The sequence below is a fragment of the Malus domestica genome, chromosome 10 (genome assembly GCF_042453785.1).
Source record: "Malus domestica chromosome 10, GDT2T_hap1".
NCBI classification, from domain to species: domain Eukaryota; kingdom Viridiplantae; phylum Streptophyta; class Magnoliopsida; order Rosales; family Rosaceae; genus Malus; species Malus domestica.
In genome coordinates this window covers 41,894,540-41,912,468 of record NC_091670.1, presented here as the reverse complement: position 1 = coordinate 41,912,468, position 17,929 = coordinate 41,894,540, and the positions used below count along the sequence as shown (strand labels likewise).

Genomic DNA, 17,929 nt, shown 5'->3' with positions numbered 1-17,929 from the left:
ACACTAAAAAATCAATTCTAATACTATTCATTTTACCATTTATTTTGTCCTTATCGTTAAAACTCAAAGTTTTCAAATCATTTTCATTAGTTTTTTATTTTTATTTTTTTAATCTATTTTAAATATCCAATGAGGTGAGAATTTGAACTTTTGAATTTGGTTGTAAACGGGAGAGAACACTGCTCGGCACTCGCTTTATGTTGTAAGTATACAACAATACTTTCTATAGTCGTTCACATGCGTAAGAATTGATCGTAACTATTCGATCGACGTGCTTGTATGCAATTGATCCTGTCGCTCCTCGTTGCTTTCTTATTTTACTAAAACGTGCCTTGAGTTTTTCATGCACCTAAATGTTGCTTTCTTGAGGGAGAAAAAATATGTCCACATAGTAAAATGGAAAAAGCACCATACACTCACCTTCTCTTCAATTCATTTCCCATGGCTGATGGCTCTGCAATTTTTGTTCATATGGCGACCCGAAACACCATTTTCAAACATGAGAAACAAATTCACTTATAAGAAAGTTCCGTCGCGAAATTCGTTATATTCAATCAAGATTGTAAATTTATTCAAAGCAAAGATGAACCATTGAAAATCTACCAGCTACTTCTGACTACACTAGGACACTCTAATAACTTGATGAGAAATCTGCAGTGTTGAATTCCAGCACATCAGTTGGTGTCCGGCTGCAGTTGAGGAACGAATTTTGCTGGCGGAAATGAGTAGTTCTGGGGATTGCCAGGAACTATACTACGTGCAGTTACGCATGCCTTATAACTGCAATGGTAAATCATAGATCTAGCTTCTTTTCAGCGGAATTGACGATTTCCTTCAATTCTCTCTTCACTCCATCATCAGCAAATACAAAGTCGATTGAATTTCTTGCTAGCTGAAATAGTTCCCTCTTTCCAAGTCCTAAGAAGTCAAGAAAACAAACAAGCAGCCGTTATCAGCCATCAGTTTAATTCACGTTACAAGATCCAATGAAATCAGACCTACCAAACGCAGCAGCAGCGAGGTTGTACTCGTTGGAAAGACTAGTTGAGAACACCCCGGAATCATCTGTGCAGATGACTAAAGGATGTTTTGCATTATACAGATCAGCTGCATCACCAAACAAAAGACGTTTGTTTAGGAGAAGGAAAATTTAACAATATTTTTAAAGTATTTCTGATTTCAGATAATTAAGCCACGATAAATGGAAGCAGAAAGCCTAACCAAAGTGATGTACGTCAAGTGACGGAATTGTATTAGTCCTAATGTTGGACGTCAAACAAATCTCAACCTGAAACACAAACAATGATGACGATACAAAGAAGTTAGCCATTCTAACCCGCTAAAAGTCTCAAACTGTCAACAATTTTAAGGAAACAATGTAAAAGTTACAACAACGAACATAAAAAACGAGAAAACTAAAAGTATTATCTACATTTTCTGCTCATGTGTTTATAAGCAAAGATGGAACTGACCAAAAACTCAGTACCCTATTTGGAAATAAGAACTTAGCATTGATGTTTAAATCCCATTTATGAATCCTCATAAGGATATTCTGATCGAACTGCCAGAAACACCAGACCGAATCATATTTTGGACGTCTCCTTGGCATCCATCCTATGGCAGTCAGAAAGACAAATATCTAGAATTCCGTGGTAAGGAAAGTTATATACAACATAATGACTGATTGCACAATTATCTCACCGGAATACTTAAAGATTTCAAAGTCTTCCATTCCTCTTCCTCGAAGCAACAGGCATGGCCAATCCTCTGTGGTTGAAAATCTAGCATCGCTCGTATCTCCTTTGGATTAGGCACCTACAAGCACTTAAAGAAATAAACAAGTAAGGGCGATCATAAGGGCAGACGCTGCAGACATTAGAAGAACAAACGCACCTCTCCACAATGAAGGGTTACATAAAGACCCTGCTCTCTAGCAAATTTTAAGGCTGGAAAAAATGTAACCCTGCCACAGAAACAATATAATATTCATATAAGTACATGTACCATAGTTGGGTTAAATGAAACAGTCTTCTGCAACAAACTCAGGATAGTGTTTTAAGTACCATTCTCCCACAATCGGGTTTCCAGAAAGGTCAATACCAACTACCCCTAAATCTCTCATTTCCAGAGCAAGCTTTACCTACAGTAAATGACAAAACTAGTCAAACTTAAAAAAAATGCATGTGCTCAAATATTTCTTCATAATACATTTCATCACATTACAGTTTCCATTGCAGCTTCTGTGGTTTCCCTGCGGTCAATGCTCAAAAGAAGCCTAACATAAATCTTTTTTCTTGCACTTCCGCTACATGTACGGTTTATAAGTGAAGAATTCTTCTGACTGCCAACATCAGAACTTTGAGGCCTAAAAGCGACATCAACTGCACTGACAGCCCTTACACCCTCCAGTACTGCTTCCAAGTAAGAGCGCTTGCTCATTCCTATTGATGCATTATTCTAAATAGAATGAAACACATCACTATCATAATCAATCAAATGTATACTATCTATCATTTTAGTTTGAGTAATTCACGCAGTTGGCTAATTTTAGAAAACCACCTTCGGAGTTGTTCTTAGCTCCAGATACACAACATTCTCAGAAGCAAAATCTTCAATAACCTGTGTCGGGGGAAAATGTAGTATCAAGTATCGACATGGAATTGTTGGAAGTAAAGACAACCCAAATTCGAAAGTTACCATACTTCTTTCGTAATTCTTGTGATAACTTTGTGGTCAGTTGTAAGAATGTGGATCAAGTCAAACAACCTGAAAACTTCGGTTAAAGAACGGTCATCTGAGTGCAAGAACAGACATATTTCCAATGTTAGAATTCAAGAAAGAATTGAAATTACATTGTTCAAAAAACACATGTCCTAGTACAAATAAACTGAAAAAATTTCAAACTACCCTGATTGACGGGAATTATTCTAAACTACAGTAATAGAGATTCGAACTCAGGTGCAAGCGAGCGGGAATCCCTGCCCAACTGACCTAACCCGCGTTTGCTAAAATCACAAAAAAAGCATTAATTGACATGCAATGGGGACATTTTGGTTGAGGATTTAGAAATACAAGGCATGAAAGATGTAAAATTTAAGATGGGTAAGAATCGTAAGACTAAATTTTCCTTCTTGACCCTACATTTTCCCAGCAACCAAACAGAAAGCAAGCAAGAAAGAGAAAAGGGGCATACTTTTCCGAATAACGTGCTCCACATCTGAGAAAACTATGACACCCTTCTCACCCAAAACACTAGCAAGTTCTCTGCACACAAAACAAAACACCAGAGATTAGATTGTGTTTCCTGAAAACAAAGCGAGAGGGAGACACAGAGAGAGAGAGAGAGAGAGAGAGAGAGAGAGAGAGAGAAGTAACAGTAAAGTGGAGTCTCTGACGGATCCGTTGAGGTGAGCGTGAAGTTCCACCTTTGGCATTGACAGCCAGTCCTCCATTGTTAACTCTGTTTCTTTTTGTTCTTATCTTGCTTTTAGCTGCCTGGACCTGTATAGCTTCGAGCAGTAGAAATTCTCCATCTGAGCTGTGTCAATGACATGATGAGCAAGCCAAAGTCAATGCTGATTGCTGACGGTATAAAGAAGACAAAGCCCATAATGTTTTTTGTTTCGGTAACTTTTTAACGGTCCGGACTAATTCAGTTTTGTATTTATTGTTTGGATAATTTTAGGGGATCAATTTTTTTTTAACTAAATTTACTAATCAAATAATATGGTCGTAGATTATTGGATTATTAATTAAGTATCGATTAACGTGTTTGGTTCTTATTGGTGATACATCATTTGGTTTGCAAATTTGGTTTCAAAATTTGGGCTCCCTAACATTGTTCTTATTGCTTTAGTGCATACAGTGGACCGCACACAAGAACTTCTCAATTTAGAGCTCGTTCGGAAGTACTTTTAAAATGCCTAAAAGTGTTTTTGGTGAAAATATATTTGGAACCAATTGTTAGTTAAACTGCAAGTGAATCTTGGAAAAACACTTGAAGGACTTTATGGTGCTTTTTGTTGGAAATGTTTCAAATACTTTTAAACTCTAAAAATATTTTCACTAAAAGCATTTTCAGTTATTTTAAATACACTTCTAAACGAGATTTTAGAGGGTAGAAAAAAAGCCTAAGAACTTCATCGGGCCCAACTCAAGGGTGGTTGGGTAACACAGGCCCAATCACTAGTGGACTCGATCGAGCTTGGATAATGCTTTTGAACGCGGTCCATTACTCTGTAAAAACCCGACCCACAACCCGGCTTGCAGAAATCAAAATCTCAGTTAAAATCAACTCAAAGCTTCAGCCTCCGGAGGAAGAAGATGGGGCCGGTGAGCTTCTCCTTAATGTTGGCCAACGGGTGCCGGAGTTTCAGTGCGCCGACGGCCCTTGTGCGCACGTTAGCACTCACCCACGTTGCTCTCAGTGAACACTCCAACAGCTACATGCACGTTAAGGTGGCATGGTTTTCTCGGAGTTCGAATAAACGAAAATCTGCACGTCAGTCCCTGAAACAAGACGTTTCGCAGCCAACTGCCATTTCTTCTGCAAATGGGTACCTTAAATTTTCCGACTTTGATGCTTTTTTGTTTGTTTTTGATTTTGGGTTTCTGAGATTTTGGCTTAATTGTTGGTATTTATTTGTTGGACGTGAGAGGTCGAATGAAGGTCGAACATGGAAGCCGTTTGTTTGGTAACCAAGAAAATGATCAGAAATTAAGAATGTGGAATGGAATTTTGAATCTATATCGTTTTAGTATACCAAATTCTTTCTTTGTAATGGAAATGGAAGCTCTGAAATTTTAGTGTCCATTTGTTGAAAGTGAGGCTTGGATTAAACTGGTCGAATTTGGAAGCACTTTGTTCGGTTACTGAGAAAATGAGTGTTTGGGTTAAAACTGAACTTTAGGCCCAAGGATGGAGTCGGCCCAAAAGGAGGACCGGAGGAATAGAAGATCAAAACCCAGCCGAAACTTGGGAAGGCAGGAAATGGTCTTTTCTGACTTGACACAATTCACAAAGGCCACTTGCCTACCTACCCAAGGACCAAGTGGTGTAGACTGATCAGACTGCACAGCCCATAAAGTACTTTATGGTGGCATTACATGTAATAAAGCTGATGAGTCATCACCCTCAGACCGCATTCGGGCAAAGCTGTCGCTACAGGAGCCAAACCGAGTAGTCTATAAAAGGAGGAAGAGGAGACAGGAATAAGGACACTCAAACAAACAAACAAAAGCACAAACTCTGCTCAAAAAGCCAGATTTACCTTTCAAAACGAAGTTGTAGTCAGCCCAAGCTTTCATCCCCCTCGGGATAATCTTTTCTCCTAAACTTTGTAATAGCTCTGCTACCCTGCTCTAACTTGCTGTAGTATCGATTCACCATTTTTGTATTCTCCTTTCCCCTCTCCACCTCTAAGCTTTCAGACCTGTGACAGAACCACAAAGATAGGGACCTGCAAGACGACCAGCCTTAATTGATAAGGTTTAATCTTGCCCGACCTGCTTTGCGCTGTCTTTGTTTTTTCTTTCTTTAAAGTCTAGCAATATGTTGTATATTTTTAGTTATATGCAAGTTTGTTTCTAGCAAAATCACGATGACAAAGCTTTCTCAATACTTGGATCCGATTTAAATACATCTTCAATGCTTAAATCAGATCCAAGTTCTAAGCCCGCAGGCATGTAAATCTGATTAGTTTAAAAGTCCTTGGCCTCAAGGCATAAAAAAGAACTTTATGTAGACTTAACCCATCCACGACAATCCTTGATAAACGAGAAGTCCGAAGTTACTTGGAGCGCAAGTAATCGACCTACCTTCTAGTTTTCTTTCTATTATATCATGATTATCATAGAACGCTTAAGCATGGGATGGACTCTAATGGAAAGCCTCAAGGCCTACACCTAAGGCCTCACAAAGGCATCCATTTGGATTCATCCTATTCAGCGATCTTAAGAGTCTAAGCATAAGAATGAACTCTGATGGGAAGCCTCAAGGCCTACACCTAAGGCCCCACAAAGGCACCCATTTGGGTTCGTTCTATTCCTTGGATTCGGGTAATCAGAAATATAATAGTTAGAAGACTCCTACAATCACAAGAATACATATGATGCGTTCGAGTACTGGTTTAGTTATTTATGGGAAGCCTCAAGGCCTACATTTAAGGCCCCACAAAGGCACCTGTTATAATTAACACGGTTTCTTGGATACATATATATATATACAATGAAAGAACGACAACCATTTTACATCTGCCATGCTAAAGGTGGCAGTGGCACGCCTGAGCACCTAAATGTTAACCTTGATTGTGAGCCTCAAGGCCTATACCTAAGGCCCCACAAAGGCACCTCTCAAAGTTAACGCTGTCCTTCTCTTTCAGCCTTGCCCGAAGAGCCTTGCCCGAAGAGTCTTGCCCGACGAGACTTGCCCGACAACGCCCAGAAACGAAGCAGAAGCCTGACAGCAGCCCTCAACCGGCGCCAACCTCCAGGGGAGCTGTGTGCTCGTCGGCCAGGAAACATCCCCAGCGGAAATTCCTGCCACGAACATAGTTTTGGCACGCCCGGTGGGATCCAAACTTCCAGATCTTGCATATCCAAAAAGAAGAACCATAAACTTGATAAAAAGAATCCAAAGGAAGGTCTTCTCCAAATGGCAGAACGATCAGAAAATCCTTCTTCTCCATCCGGACAGGTGGCTCCAGATAGCCCGACTGCATCTGAAAGATCACAAGGAAAGGGAAGCAATGAAGAGCTACAAGCTACAATGATCCAAGTGTTAAAAAGCATGGAAATGATCTCCCTAGAAACAAAGGGAGAAGTAAGCAGACTTTGTATGCTCACAGGGCTTGATTTGGAGTTCTCTACTCCAAAGGGTGCTCAAGGAAGTGGAATGAGCCAGGTTATCACGAGAGATGAGCCATTCATTCCCTTATTCCCACTACTAGAGGAAACAGGAGATAGGGGAAAGAAAAAGGTAGTTCCTGAGGGAAGTCAACCAGTGATGGAGCCGATCCCGGAAAAAGAGTTTCCTAGTTTCCCATTGTTATCATTTAATAATAGGGGGCAGAACGAACAAGAAAGGATGAGGTACGAAATGCCAGGTATGATGGGAGAAACTAGTGGAAAGGAGACTACCACTACTACTACTACCACTACTGCATCATATAAACCTCCACCCTATAGACCACCCCCGATGGTCAATAAAGGTGGAGGATCTAACTGGAGGAGGCTCGAACCAAGGAGAGAAACAAATGCGGGCAATGACTGGAGCCCAAAGATTGGATCAGCTATCCTCGGTTATAATGATAATTTAGCCACTCAGCAACTAAGGGAGGAGTTGGCTGAGTTAAGAAGGACGGTGACTCAACACGCCCAGCCGCGGGCTCGCCCAGTATTCAGGATTACTTACCAGAAGCCGTATCCTGAACATATCGACGAGCTAAATCCATTCCCTCTCAACTTCAAGATGCCCACATTCCCTACCTTCACAGGTGAAGACAGCAGTGTGTCTTCCAGAGACCATATTTTCAAATTCTCCAATCACTGTATGGCGTATGAGGACAATCCAAACTACAAATTGAGGTTGTTTGGAAATTCGCTGGCAGGACTGGCGTCTCAATGGTATTCTCTATTACCCCCCAACTCTATTGCCAACTGGGGGCAAATGGAGATGGCTTTTCATGAACAGTTCTACAGGATAGAGCCAGAATTGACCATCAATGATCTAGTGGAGGTAAAACAATACGATCATGAATCCACGGAAGACTTCATGATGAGGTTCAGGAGGACCAAGATGAGATGCCAATTCCCCGTCAATCAAGCACAGCTCATATCCATTGCTCAAAGGGCTTTAAAATTACCTTTGAGAAAAAGGTTCTATGATGCATAGTTCAGTGAGCTGCAAGAACTCGTGATTGCTGCCACGAAGTACGAGAGGTTGTTGTAAGAGGAACAGCAAGTGAAGCACACTTCCAAAGTCCCTCCTTTCTACAAAAGCAAGGCTACTATTCACCATGTGGAGGTGGGAGAAACCAGGCCCGAACACGAGGATGGTCGTGAGGAAGAAAATATAGAAGTATGTGCTGCTGAGATGACTACACCCTTCAAACCATTGACAATCAAAGGATTAGTCCAACCTGTCAAGGATCAGAAGATCGTGATGAATGATGGTGGTTTCGTCCCCATGAAGCTCCCAAAGTATCAGAGTTATTCGTTTGATTTAACCAAGGCACCGGAGATCTATGAAGAGTTGGTGCGGGCGAGAGTAATTTTGCCCGACAGTGCCAAAAAGATGCCCAAGCCCGAGGAACTCAGGGGGAAAAAGTATTGCAAGCTGCATTATACTTTCAACCATTCTATAGTTAATTGTGTCCAGTTTAGAGATTGGGTACAAGATCTTATAGTGAAGGGAAAGCTATTGCTTGATTCACCCCAAGCCAGTATGATGGTGGATACTAACCCTTTCCTGGAGGCTCCTATCCATATGATCAACCTCATTTTTAAGAAGCCGGGGTCATCAGCTGAGTAAGAGTGCCATGAGGGGACCAGAGGACCAGGGACAGATTCTAAGGTTGTCAACAATAAAGGTGGAGAAGAAAAGCAAGGAGACAAGGGGGCAAAGAATTGCCCGAGACCAGTTCGAGCAAAGCAAAGCAGGAAGCAAATTACATATCCATTCCAATATAAAAAGGGAGTTACAAATCATTCTATTCTAAAAACTTTACATCTTTACAAAGAGTGACTATTCTAGAATGGTATGTTCGCATGATGGTAAAAATTCTATTAGGTTCGGCTAAGGCAGTATGATTGTTTACAAGTTCGGACTTGGCCTGCTCTAACTCCGAGGTTGCCTTTTCTACCCCTTCGATTTGGTGTTCAAGTTTGTCTAGAAGAAGTGCTTGTTCCGTCTTAAGGGCAATCAGTTGCTCTTCCAGTTTCTGGATTTCAGAAGAAACCACTTTAACTCTTTCTTTAGTCTGTATGCTTGCTTCCATCAGTCGGTTAACTTGGGTAGAAGAGTTTGATTCTTTTTCCATAAAGCATTTTGCCCGGTTAGCCTGTCTATCCGCTCTCTGGTATTGTTCCCTCAGAGCCCTCAGGTTCTCGAAGAAAGAGAGAAAGGAATCATGCTGAGGCTTGGACAAACGACCAGTTTTGAAAAATTCAGTTATGACCTTCTCAAGATCACAAAGAGCCTTGAGACTAAATGATGCGGTGAATTCTTTCTTTGCCCATTCCTGAAAGATTTGCTTTTGCTCCAAAGACATGGAGGTTGCTGAAGGCTGCGTTGAAGATTTCAACCGCGTCTCAAGCCGCCCGAGTGCTTCAAAGAGTTTGGGCAGCTTGGCAGGATCAGAGGATGAGAAAGGAGGAGGGTCTGGCGTGATAGTTCTCTCCGATGAGACAATGCCTATTGAGGGGGTAATCTCTGCCTATTTAGTCTGCTCAACTCCAGAAGGGGAAGTACCAATACCTCCAGAAGATGAATGAGGATGGGGGCGCTTTGATTTACGAGCTAATGGAGGAGGGGAAGTTTCTTTTGAAGCTTGCTACAAAAACCAAAAGACTCGGTCAAGATAATCTGAATACAGGTGGAAGCAAATGAGGTTCTGGAGAGAAGAAGTTTACCTGACTCAGCCCCGGAGTTTCACCAGAGAATGTACTAACTCTGGGTTGGGGAGAAGGTTCTTCACCACCAGCAGGAGGGGAATGAGCTGCGCCTGAACCTGTACCTGCATCCTGGATATATCCAAAGAAAGCAGTAATTATTAGCAAAAGGGTCACCAGAGGAAGAAGCAAGAAGAAAACATTCCAGTACCTGAGCCTGATCTGGAGGAGGAGAAGAAGGTTCATCAACTATCGGGCGAGCAAACGCCTGCGAAATCGCTGCATCTGAAGCTACAGGGATCTCAGGAACTATGGGTTCTTTATCCGAGACCACTAGTGAGGGAGGTGGCTCATATACTGAAGATGGCTGCAGGAAACATAAAAAAGAGTTAATTGGGTAGCAATGCGCAGAATTTCAAGGAGGAATCAATAATTTACCAAGGGATCATCCTCATCCACGAAGTGCAATATAACTCCTGTGGACGGATCGAATTGAGAGGAAGGGGTCGCATCCAGAGCAGTAGAAGAAGTCATAGATCTCAGAGGTGGTCCATGACTAGGCAAAGAGGCAGATGCACCAGCCTAGGAAAACAAATAGGAAGAAAGAAAAGACCTTAGCCATTAGATCCATAAAATTGGAGAGTTAGAGGTAGGAAAGAAAGTACCTCAGCAGGATTGGTCTGGGAGGGGGAAAGATTTTTCTCTCGGGCAGGTCGTGGAGAAGCCTTGGGCGAAGAGAGCATTTCATTTCTCGCAGCCTGATCAGAGTAATCAAATTCAGGGTTGTATGAAAGTAAGAAAGTATACAATAATATCAGCCATACCTCGAGTTCTCGAAGGGCGGTGTTTCGCAGTTCTTCGGCTTTCTTAAGCATAGCAGCTCTTAGCGGTTCCTCCTTAGAAGCAAGGATTGGCCTTTTAGATGCTTGAGGAACTGGAGCAGATGGGATTGATGATTCAAGAGGAATAGTAATCCTTGCCCGCTTACTCTTTCGAGTGAGAATTGGTCGTGTGGTTGCTGGACGAGGTGCAGGATTAGGGTTTGAATCTTTAGTCATGGCTGCTTTCTTTCGCTTGGGGGCTTTAGTGATTATCCTAGGCGTTCCTTCAGCTCCTGAATCCCCAATGGATTCTGAGATATCCGTCCCCTCCCCAGCTTCTCGTCTCTCGGCCTCTGCGGCAGCACCATGAAGAATTGCAGCATCAGCGGAGTCATTCTCTGATTCAATAGCTTCAGATTCAATATCCACTAGGGCTGCAGAATCAAGCAAAAGTAAGGAAAGATAGACATCAGAGGAGAAACAAAATCAGATGAAAGAAGATATACCTATCAGAAGTAACCGGTTTTTCTCTTTGATCATCTCCTTCCAATTTGCAAGCTCGCCCGAGCCAGGATATGATTTAAGAGAAAGCTGGTTGAAGATGCGATCGTGATTCGCCTTCAAGTCTCCTCCATACTTTCTAGCCCATTTATCCTCCCACCAAGATGAAAACAGCGAGGTACATTCAAAATTAAGAACAACGGAATGTCGGGCTGCTTGACTCATTACATCCAGGCTGCGTCGGGCGGCTCGGAATGTCACTTCAGTTGGGGTTTGTAACCGGAATAAGGTGCCACAATGAACAGAGTCGAAGAATGGGACAGGTATAGCTTGCCTAAATCCTAACTGCCGGCTGCAGAAGTTAGGATGGTACACCTCCAAGCCTCGATCATATCTATTGCCCCGAACCCCCCAGGCCAAGTCTCTTGGTTGAATACAACTGATAAATTTTTCTCTACAGAAGGAGGTAGCATCCTCACCAGGGGCATCTTGGAAGGCTTGGTCGGAGAACCAAGGGTAACTCCTCAAAACTGACGCACCCCATTCCAAATCCGATCGAGTCCTGCAGACTCTGAAAAAGTAAAAGCAGGCGAAGGTGGAATGGTCTGTAGGAGGAGCTTCTGCTAGAATTCGGGCAGGAGCCACACCCTCTGGAAACTCTAGATTGGCAGCTCGAAATTCTGGAAAATACCATTGCAGCCAGATTTGTATCATCCAGATTGGTCCATTCAAGTTGGTCTCGAAGGGCTCATCCCGAGTCATTTCAAAAAGAAGGTGATAGAGGTGGGAGAGAAGAAATGGACATGTGGCTACATCATCAAAATTATGAAGAACCTCCACCAAGGGGATCCATTCTACCCTCACTCCCTTGGATTTGTTGGGGAAGACATGCTTGTTGAGCCAGTAAAGGAGAAAGTACATATGCTCTTGATTTTTGTTAGCCCGAGGGGAGCCTACCCCAAAATTTTCCTTCACAAAAGGGATGAATCCTTTAAAGGAGGTCCCATAACTCTTGAAAGTGGCGGAGTTATAGCTCAGAGGAAGGAAGGTTGTAGAAGAACTCGAGCTCCCGGTGGTAGAAGACGGGACCCAATCTTGAGAAACATCTACTGTCCTGCCCGACGGCCTCAACCCGAAGACCTGGGCCATGTCAAGAATGGTGGGAGACATGGGGCCCATACGAAAATCGAAGGTATTTGTGCCCGTATTCCAAAAGAGGAGAGCAGAAGCAAGCAATTCGGGCTTGGGGACAATGGAAGTCTTCGAAAGCTTGAGCAGTTCATAAATACCGTTATTCATCCATTTCTGCTTGAAGGAAGGCTCTAATTCGTCAACCCATTGGGCCCAGGTGAGATCATTCATCAAGGGAAATCCTCGACGATATGATGACCATTTCGAGGAGGAGATGCCCGACCCAGCCAAATAGGGATTTGGGGAAAACCAGTTTCCCCTGGGCATGTTGTCTTCCACTACTGAGGGGACCCGAGAAATCCAGGCGGGACCCAATGATTGTACCCCATGCGTCTCAAAGAAAAGCTCAGAATGCAAACCTGCCCGTGGGCGATGCAGCCTGTTGAGTAGACGGCGTAGGGTGGCGATTCCGTCGCCGGACTCATAAGATGGTGGGGTTTGGCTGGATCCTGAAGTCATTTGATGAAGATAGAGAAAGAAAAGAAAGAAAGAGGATAAAGATGCAACCTTGTCGGGTAATAGAGAAAAATGGTAGGGAAGTAGGAAAGTTTTTTCGCAGAAGGATTCCAATCGCAGAAGTTCAATCGCAAGGTATTCGTGGGTATAATAAGGAATCTCTTTCAATTAATATTGGCGCCTGGAATTCCAGGTTTAATATCAATTGAAGGGGGCACTGTTTGGGTTAAAACTGAACTTTAGGCCCAAGGATGGAGTCGGCCCAAAAGGAGGACTGGAGGAATAGAAGATCAAAACCCAGCCGAAACTTGGGAAGGTAGGAAATGGCCTTTTCTGACTTGACACAATTCACAAAGGCCACTTGCCTACCTACCCAAGGACCAAGTGGTGTAGACTGATCAGACTGCACAGCCCATAAAGTACTTTATGGTGGCATTACATGTAATAAAGCTGATAAGTCATCACCCTCAGACCGCATTCGGGCAAAGCTGTCGCTACAGGAGCCAAACCGAGTAGTCTATAAAAGGAGGAAGAGGAGACAGGAAAAAGGACACTCAAACAAATAAACAAAAGCACAAACTCTGCTCAAAAAGCCAGATTTGCCTTTCAAAATGAAGCTGTAGTCAGCCCAAGCTTTCATCCCCCTCGGGATAATCTTTTCTCCTAAACTTTGTAATAGCTCTGCTACCCTGCTCTAACTTGCTGTAGTATCGATTCACCCTTTTTGTATTCTCCTTTCCCCTCTCCACCTCTAAGCTTTCAGACCTGTGACAGAACCACAAAGATAGGGACCTGCAAGACGACCAGCCTTAATTGATAAGGTTTAATCTTGCCCGACCTGCTTTGCGCTGTCTTTGTCTTTTCTTTCTTTAAAGTCTAGCACTATGTTGTATATTTTTAGTTATATGCAAGTTTGTTTCTAGCAAAATCACGATGACAAAGCTTTCTCAATACTTGGATCCGATTTAAACACATCTTCAATGCTTAAATCAGATCCAAGTTCTAAGCCCGCAGGCATGTAAATCTGATTAGTTTAAAAGTCCTTGGCCTCAAGGCATAAAAAAGAACTTTATGTAGACTTAACCCATCCACGACAATCCTTGATAAACGAGAAGTCCGAAGTTACTTGGGGCGCAAGTAATCGACCTACCTTCTAGTTTTCTTTCTATTATATCATGATTATCATAGAACGCTTAAGCATGAGATGGACTCTAATGGAAAGCCTCAAGGCCTACACCTAAGGCCTCACAAAGGCATCCATTTGGATTCATCCTATTCAGCGATCTTAAGAGTCTAAGCATAAGAATGAACTCTGATGGGAAGCCTCAAGGCCTACACCTAAGGCCCCACAAAGGCACCCATTTGGGTTCGTTCTATTCCTTGGATTCGGGTAATCAGAAATATAATAGTTAGAAGACTCCTACAATCACAAGAATACATATGATGCGTTCGAGTACTGGTTTAGTTATTTATGGGAAGCCTCAAGGCCTACATTTAAGGCCCCACAAAGGCACCTGTTATAATTAACACGGTTTCTTGGATACATATATATATATACAATGAAAGAACGACAACCATTTTACATCTGCCATGCTAAAGATGGCAGTGGCACGCCTGAGCACCTAAATGTTAACCTTGATTGTGAGCCTCAAGGCCTATACCTAAGGCCCCACAAAGGCACCTCTCAAAGTTAACGCTGTCCTTCTCTTTCAGCCTTGCCCGAAGAGCCTTGCCCGAAGAGTCTTGCCCGACGAGACTTGCCCGACAACGCCCAGAAACGAAGCAGAAGCCCGACAGCAGCCCTCAACCGGCGCCAACCTCCAGGGGAGCTGTGTGCTCGTCGGCCAGGAAACATCCCCAGCGGAAATTCCTGCCACGAACAATGAGCAGAGCAAAAGAATCTGGAAATGAAAATTTGAATCTCTATCGTTTTAGAGTTTTTTTATTTTGATCATTGTGATGGATAATGTGTCGATATAATTGTCGCCAACAACAAAATGTTACATATCTTCTTTCAGCTATCGTTTCTGCCATTTTTTGTTCTATGGTTTTGCCGACTTTGATATCATATCTTCTTTCAGCTACCCTGAATATACTCGGTTGCTTCCATGTCCCTCAGACAATGGACCGCCAAGAATCGAGCACTTGGTTGTTTCAGAAGGGGGGCCTGTACTAGAATATATCTGCAAAGTTCTGGATCTTCCTCTTCAGTGAGTTCTGCTCCTTTTGTCTTCTAATTGTTTTTTTGTTGATGTATGGCATATGATTTCCGTCATTATCAAGTTCGAGTTGATAAATAGAAAAAAAATTTCATTCTTTGAAGGTTTGTTGCAGATCTCATCCATTTTGGAGCTGTATATTATGCCCTTGTCTGTCCACGGCCTCCTCCAACTGCAACCCCAGAGCAGATGAGGGTATTTAAAGAAGTTACAGCACCATCAGTACTAAAAGATAGAGCTTCCATCAAAGGAAAAACTATAAGAGAAGCACAGAAGACTTTCCGCATAACACATCCAGACCAATTTGTTGAAACTGGAACCTACTTACGTGTTCATGTACACCCAAAGCGTTTTCCTAGGTAAAACACAATGTTTTACGCGTCCTTATTATAATTTTTACTAGTGTTATTCTTGTTCACATCAAATTTTGATCAGGTGCTATGAAATTGACTGGAAATCAAGAATTGTAGCTGTAACTGATGATTTCGTGGTTTTGGACAAACCTGCTGGTACAACAGTACGTATCATTACAGACACATTTCGATATCTGTTATCTGGCACTATCAAATGTTTTTTGAGTAGTTAATTAGTTGCTTACATCAACTATGATTCAATAACAATTTTTGTCCAGGTAGGAGGAACTACAGACAACATCGAAGAAAGTTGTGCAACCTTTGCCACTCGTGCCTTGGGACTAACAACACCCCTGATGACTACACATCAGATAGATAATTGTACAGAAGGGTGGTATGTTCTATTATACTAGTTTGTTGTCTTTCTTGTTGTTGAGACTCAAGACAGAGAGGGTAATGGTACTCACTCACTTGCAGTGTTGTCTTAGCTAGAACCAAGGAGTATTGCTCAGTTTTTCACGGAAAAATCAGAGTAAGTTTTGCAATTTCATGCGTTGGCATACATAATTTTGATAGCCATAATTACTGGGAGGGGGAGGGCGGAGTGTGATAACTCAGAAGCTGAGGGGTTCCTTATTACTTCCCTCCAACATGGAGTTTGTTTTCTTTAGGTCATTAAGTTTATTTATCTTTTCTTTCACCCAGGAGAAAAAGGTGAAGAAGCATTATCTTGCTCTTGCCGCTGCCCCTGTGCCAATTGGAACAATTACTCACTACATGCGTCCAATTAACATGGCTCCAAGACTCATTTCAGAAGGTAATAGTCTATGTCAAGCACTGCATAGAGACTAGTTTGGTGTTTGAGGAGTTGCACTTTGAATGTGTCAAGTGCCTTGAAGGATTTACATCCTCACCACATTGTTTTGCCAATATCTTTTCTTTCTGTTTTCCTATTTGGAGCTGAAATGACACCTTCAGTGTGTGCTGCTTGTGTGCAGAACTAAAAACCATTATTTCTCACGACAGGCATTTGGTGGGATGATTCAAATAGACAGGACATGACCGTTGTTTGAAGCAATTTCACGACAGGCATTCGGTTTTTATAGCTGTTTTAAAAGCCAATTTAAAGTTTTAATTAATTGAAGCCCACCCATAGAAAGCTTTCTTTAACTTGATGTAACATCTTCACAACCACAGTTGAAGAAACAAACTTCGTGAATAAAAATATACTTTGTAAAATTTTTACTCTTGGTAGTAAACTCCTTCTGTATGAAGCTAAACAATTATTGGCAACGCAGATTTCATGGAACGGTGGAGTTTGTGTCAACTTGAAGTCATGGAACGCAAGGAGGTTCCCTGGCCAAGTTCTGTTGTTGAACAGAAATATTGTGTTGAAGACTGTGGGTGGCCTTCAAAAGAATATGCATATGAGTGTAAAATCAACCTTCTGACTGGGCGGACTCATCAGGTTAGGAGCAAAAATCTATACTGATACATTAATTCAATTAGTTTCATTTTCTTTTCAGACTCTGATTTGGAGCGAGATGGTGATCATTTTCTCAATTTGTTTTTTTTCCTGTGAGCTCTGAGATATGGTCTTATTAATATTGGCTTTAAATTGGCTCAAATAAAAGGAGACATCCTGCTGCTTCAAGAATATAATATTTCGAAAGGAATAAGATTTTCAGTAGTTTAGAATTCAAGATTTTGGGAAGATGAGTTATAACTAAATATCTAAAAACTTTGACTTCTCGTTCTTTGGCACAAGGAATGTATAACTTGAATCTTACATGGTTACCGTATTCTGTTTCCATTAGTTATGTCATTGGATTCTAAGGAACTAGGAGTTAAAAGAATATCGACGATTCTCTTAATAGTTTGTGTTGCAAGTAAGGTCAGATAATGATAATTTCTTTGGAAATAACTACATTGACGATGCAGGTTCGAGCACAACTGGCAGCGCTTCGTGCACCAATAGTTGGCGATTCCATGTACATGCCAGCTGCAGTTGCAGAAATGGCAAGTCCTGGGCGGAACCCGTTTGGCAAATATAAGAAGCATTATACTCATGTAACTGATAAAGAAGTTGCGATCGAAGAGTGGAGTGCACAGCATGGGAAGGAACCTGGTGTTGCTATTGGTCTTCAAGCATGTCAGATATCATGGGATGATGGGAAGTACACTTTTGAGGCTGGAGCTCCTTGGTGGAGGTGCCAATAAAGTCAGAAGAGGTGGATGCCGATCGATTGCATGGTATGGTATTCTGCCTGTATCATATGGTTGATTTCTATAATTACAAGGTACAATGTAGACATACTTTAGCTTATAAGTTCAGATATACCTGCCCTTGTATTTTGGTAATCTCTCTCTCAAACCTCATCCATGGTATGGCGCAGCAACCTTAAATAACCATTGTAGGGCGCAGCAGGCCAGATCAAATCTTATGCACTCATGGTGGGTGTGACCTCTTTGTGGCCCCAATTATTACCTAACACGTGTTTATAAACTCATTTTGAGTACAAAAGATTTGATCACGCAGCAGGGCGAGGACAATACTCTCCCCAAACATATAGACATCGCATCACTCCTTCCAAATCACCCAACAGCGAATGCCCATGAACCTAACGAACTGAGCTTCATGAGTGGTGGAAAACTCCCACAAAACCCTAACAAATCCCAAAATGATTAAAACATGGTATTACGTCGGAATGGAAACGGACTATTGGGCTACCGAATCGGATTATTATCGGATCATAAGAGATACTAGATTTGAATCATT

General features: G+C 42.0%; 2 protein-coding genes across 2 annotated transcripts; one reads left to right on the top strand and one right to left on the bottom strand.

Moving 5' to 3' along the window:
• Positions 1-532: 532 nt before the first annotated feature.
• Positions 533-3,608, bottom strand: LOC103412529 (N6-mAMP deaminase). The gene is made up of 11 exons (XM_008351074.4): positions 3,376-3,608; positions 3,194-3,264; positions 2,703-2,794; positions 2,560-2,619; positions 2,224-2,457; positions 2,064-2,140; positions 1,894-1,963; positions 1,702-1,815; positions 1,222-1,288; positions 1,003-1,107; positions 533-918 (listed from the first exon to the last, which is right to left on the bottom strand). The coding sequence occupies exons 1-11, from the start codon at positions 3,450-3,452 to the stop codon at positions 794-796; spliced, it is 1,092 nt and encodes a 363-aa protein (XP_008349296.3). The 5' UTR covers positions 3,453-3,608; the 3' UTR covers positions 533-793.
• Positions 3,609-4,303: 695 nt separating this feature from the next.
• On the top strand, positions 4,304-17,511 carry LOC103419280 (RNA pseudouridine synthase 6, chloroplastic-like). Its single transcript, XM_029087582.2, has 9 exons — positions 4,304-4,556; positions 14,660-14,788; positions 14,902-15,156; positions 15,233-15,314; positions 15,429-15,544; positions 15,628-15,682; positions 15,856-15,967; positions 16,449-16,618; positions 17,092-17,511. The coding sequence occupies exons 1-9, from the start codon at positions 4,324-4,326 to the stop codon at positions 17,368-17,370; spliced, it is 1,431 nt and encodes a 476-aa protein (XP_028943415.2). The 5' UTR covers positions 4,304-4,323; the 3' UTR covers positions 17,371-17,511.
• The last annotated feature ends 418 nt before the right edge of the window (positions 17,512-17,929 follow it).

Excerpts from the sequence above, each read along its gene's own strand:
- LOC103412529 (XM_008351074.4), bottom strand. The coding sequence starts at position 3,452 with ATGGAGGACTGGCTGTCAATGCCAAAGGTGGAACTTCACGCTCACCTC. Across the intron at positions 2,620-2,702 it reads TCACAAGAATTACGAAAGAA|GTTATTGAAGATTTTGCTTC; the intron begins GTATGGTAACTT and ends CCCCCGACACAG. Across the intron at positions 2,141-2,223 it reads CAGAAGCTGCAATGGAAACT|GTAAAGCTTGCTCTGGAAAT; the intron begins GTAATGTGATGA and ends CATTTACTGTAG.
- LOC103419280 (XM_029087582.2), top strand. The coding sequence starts at position 4,324 with ATGGGGCCGGTGAGCTTCTCCTTAATGTTGGCCAACGGGTGCCGGAGT. Across the intron at positions 15,545-15,627 it reads GATAATTGTACAGAAGGGTG|TGTTGTCTTAGCTAGAACCA; the intron begins GTATGTTCTATT and ends ACTCACTTGCAG. Across the intron at positions 16,619-17,091 it reads TGACTGGGCGGACTCATCAG|GTTCGAGCACAACTGGCAGC; the intron begins GTTAGGAGCAAA and ends TTGACGATGCAG.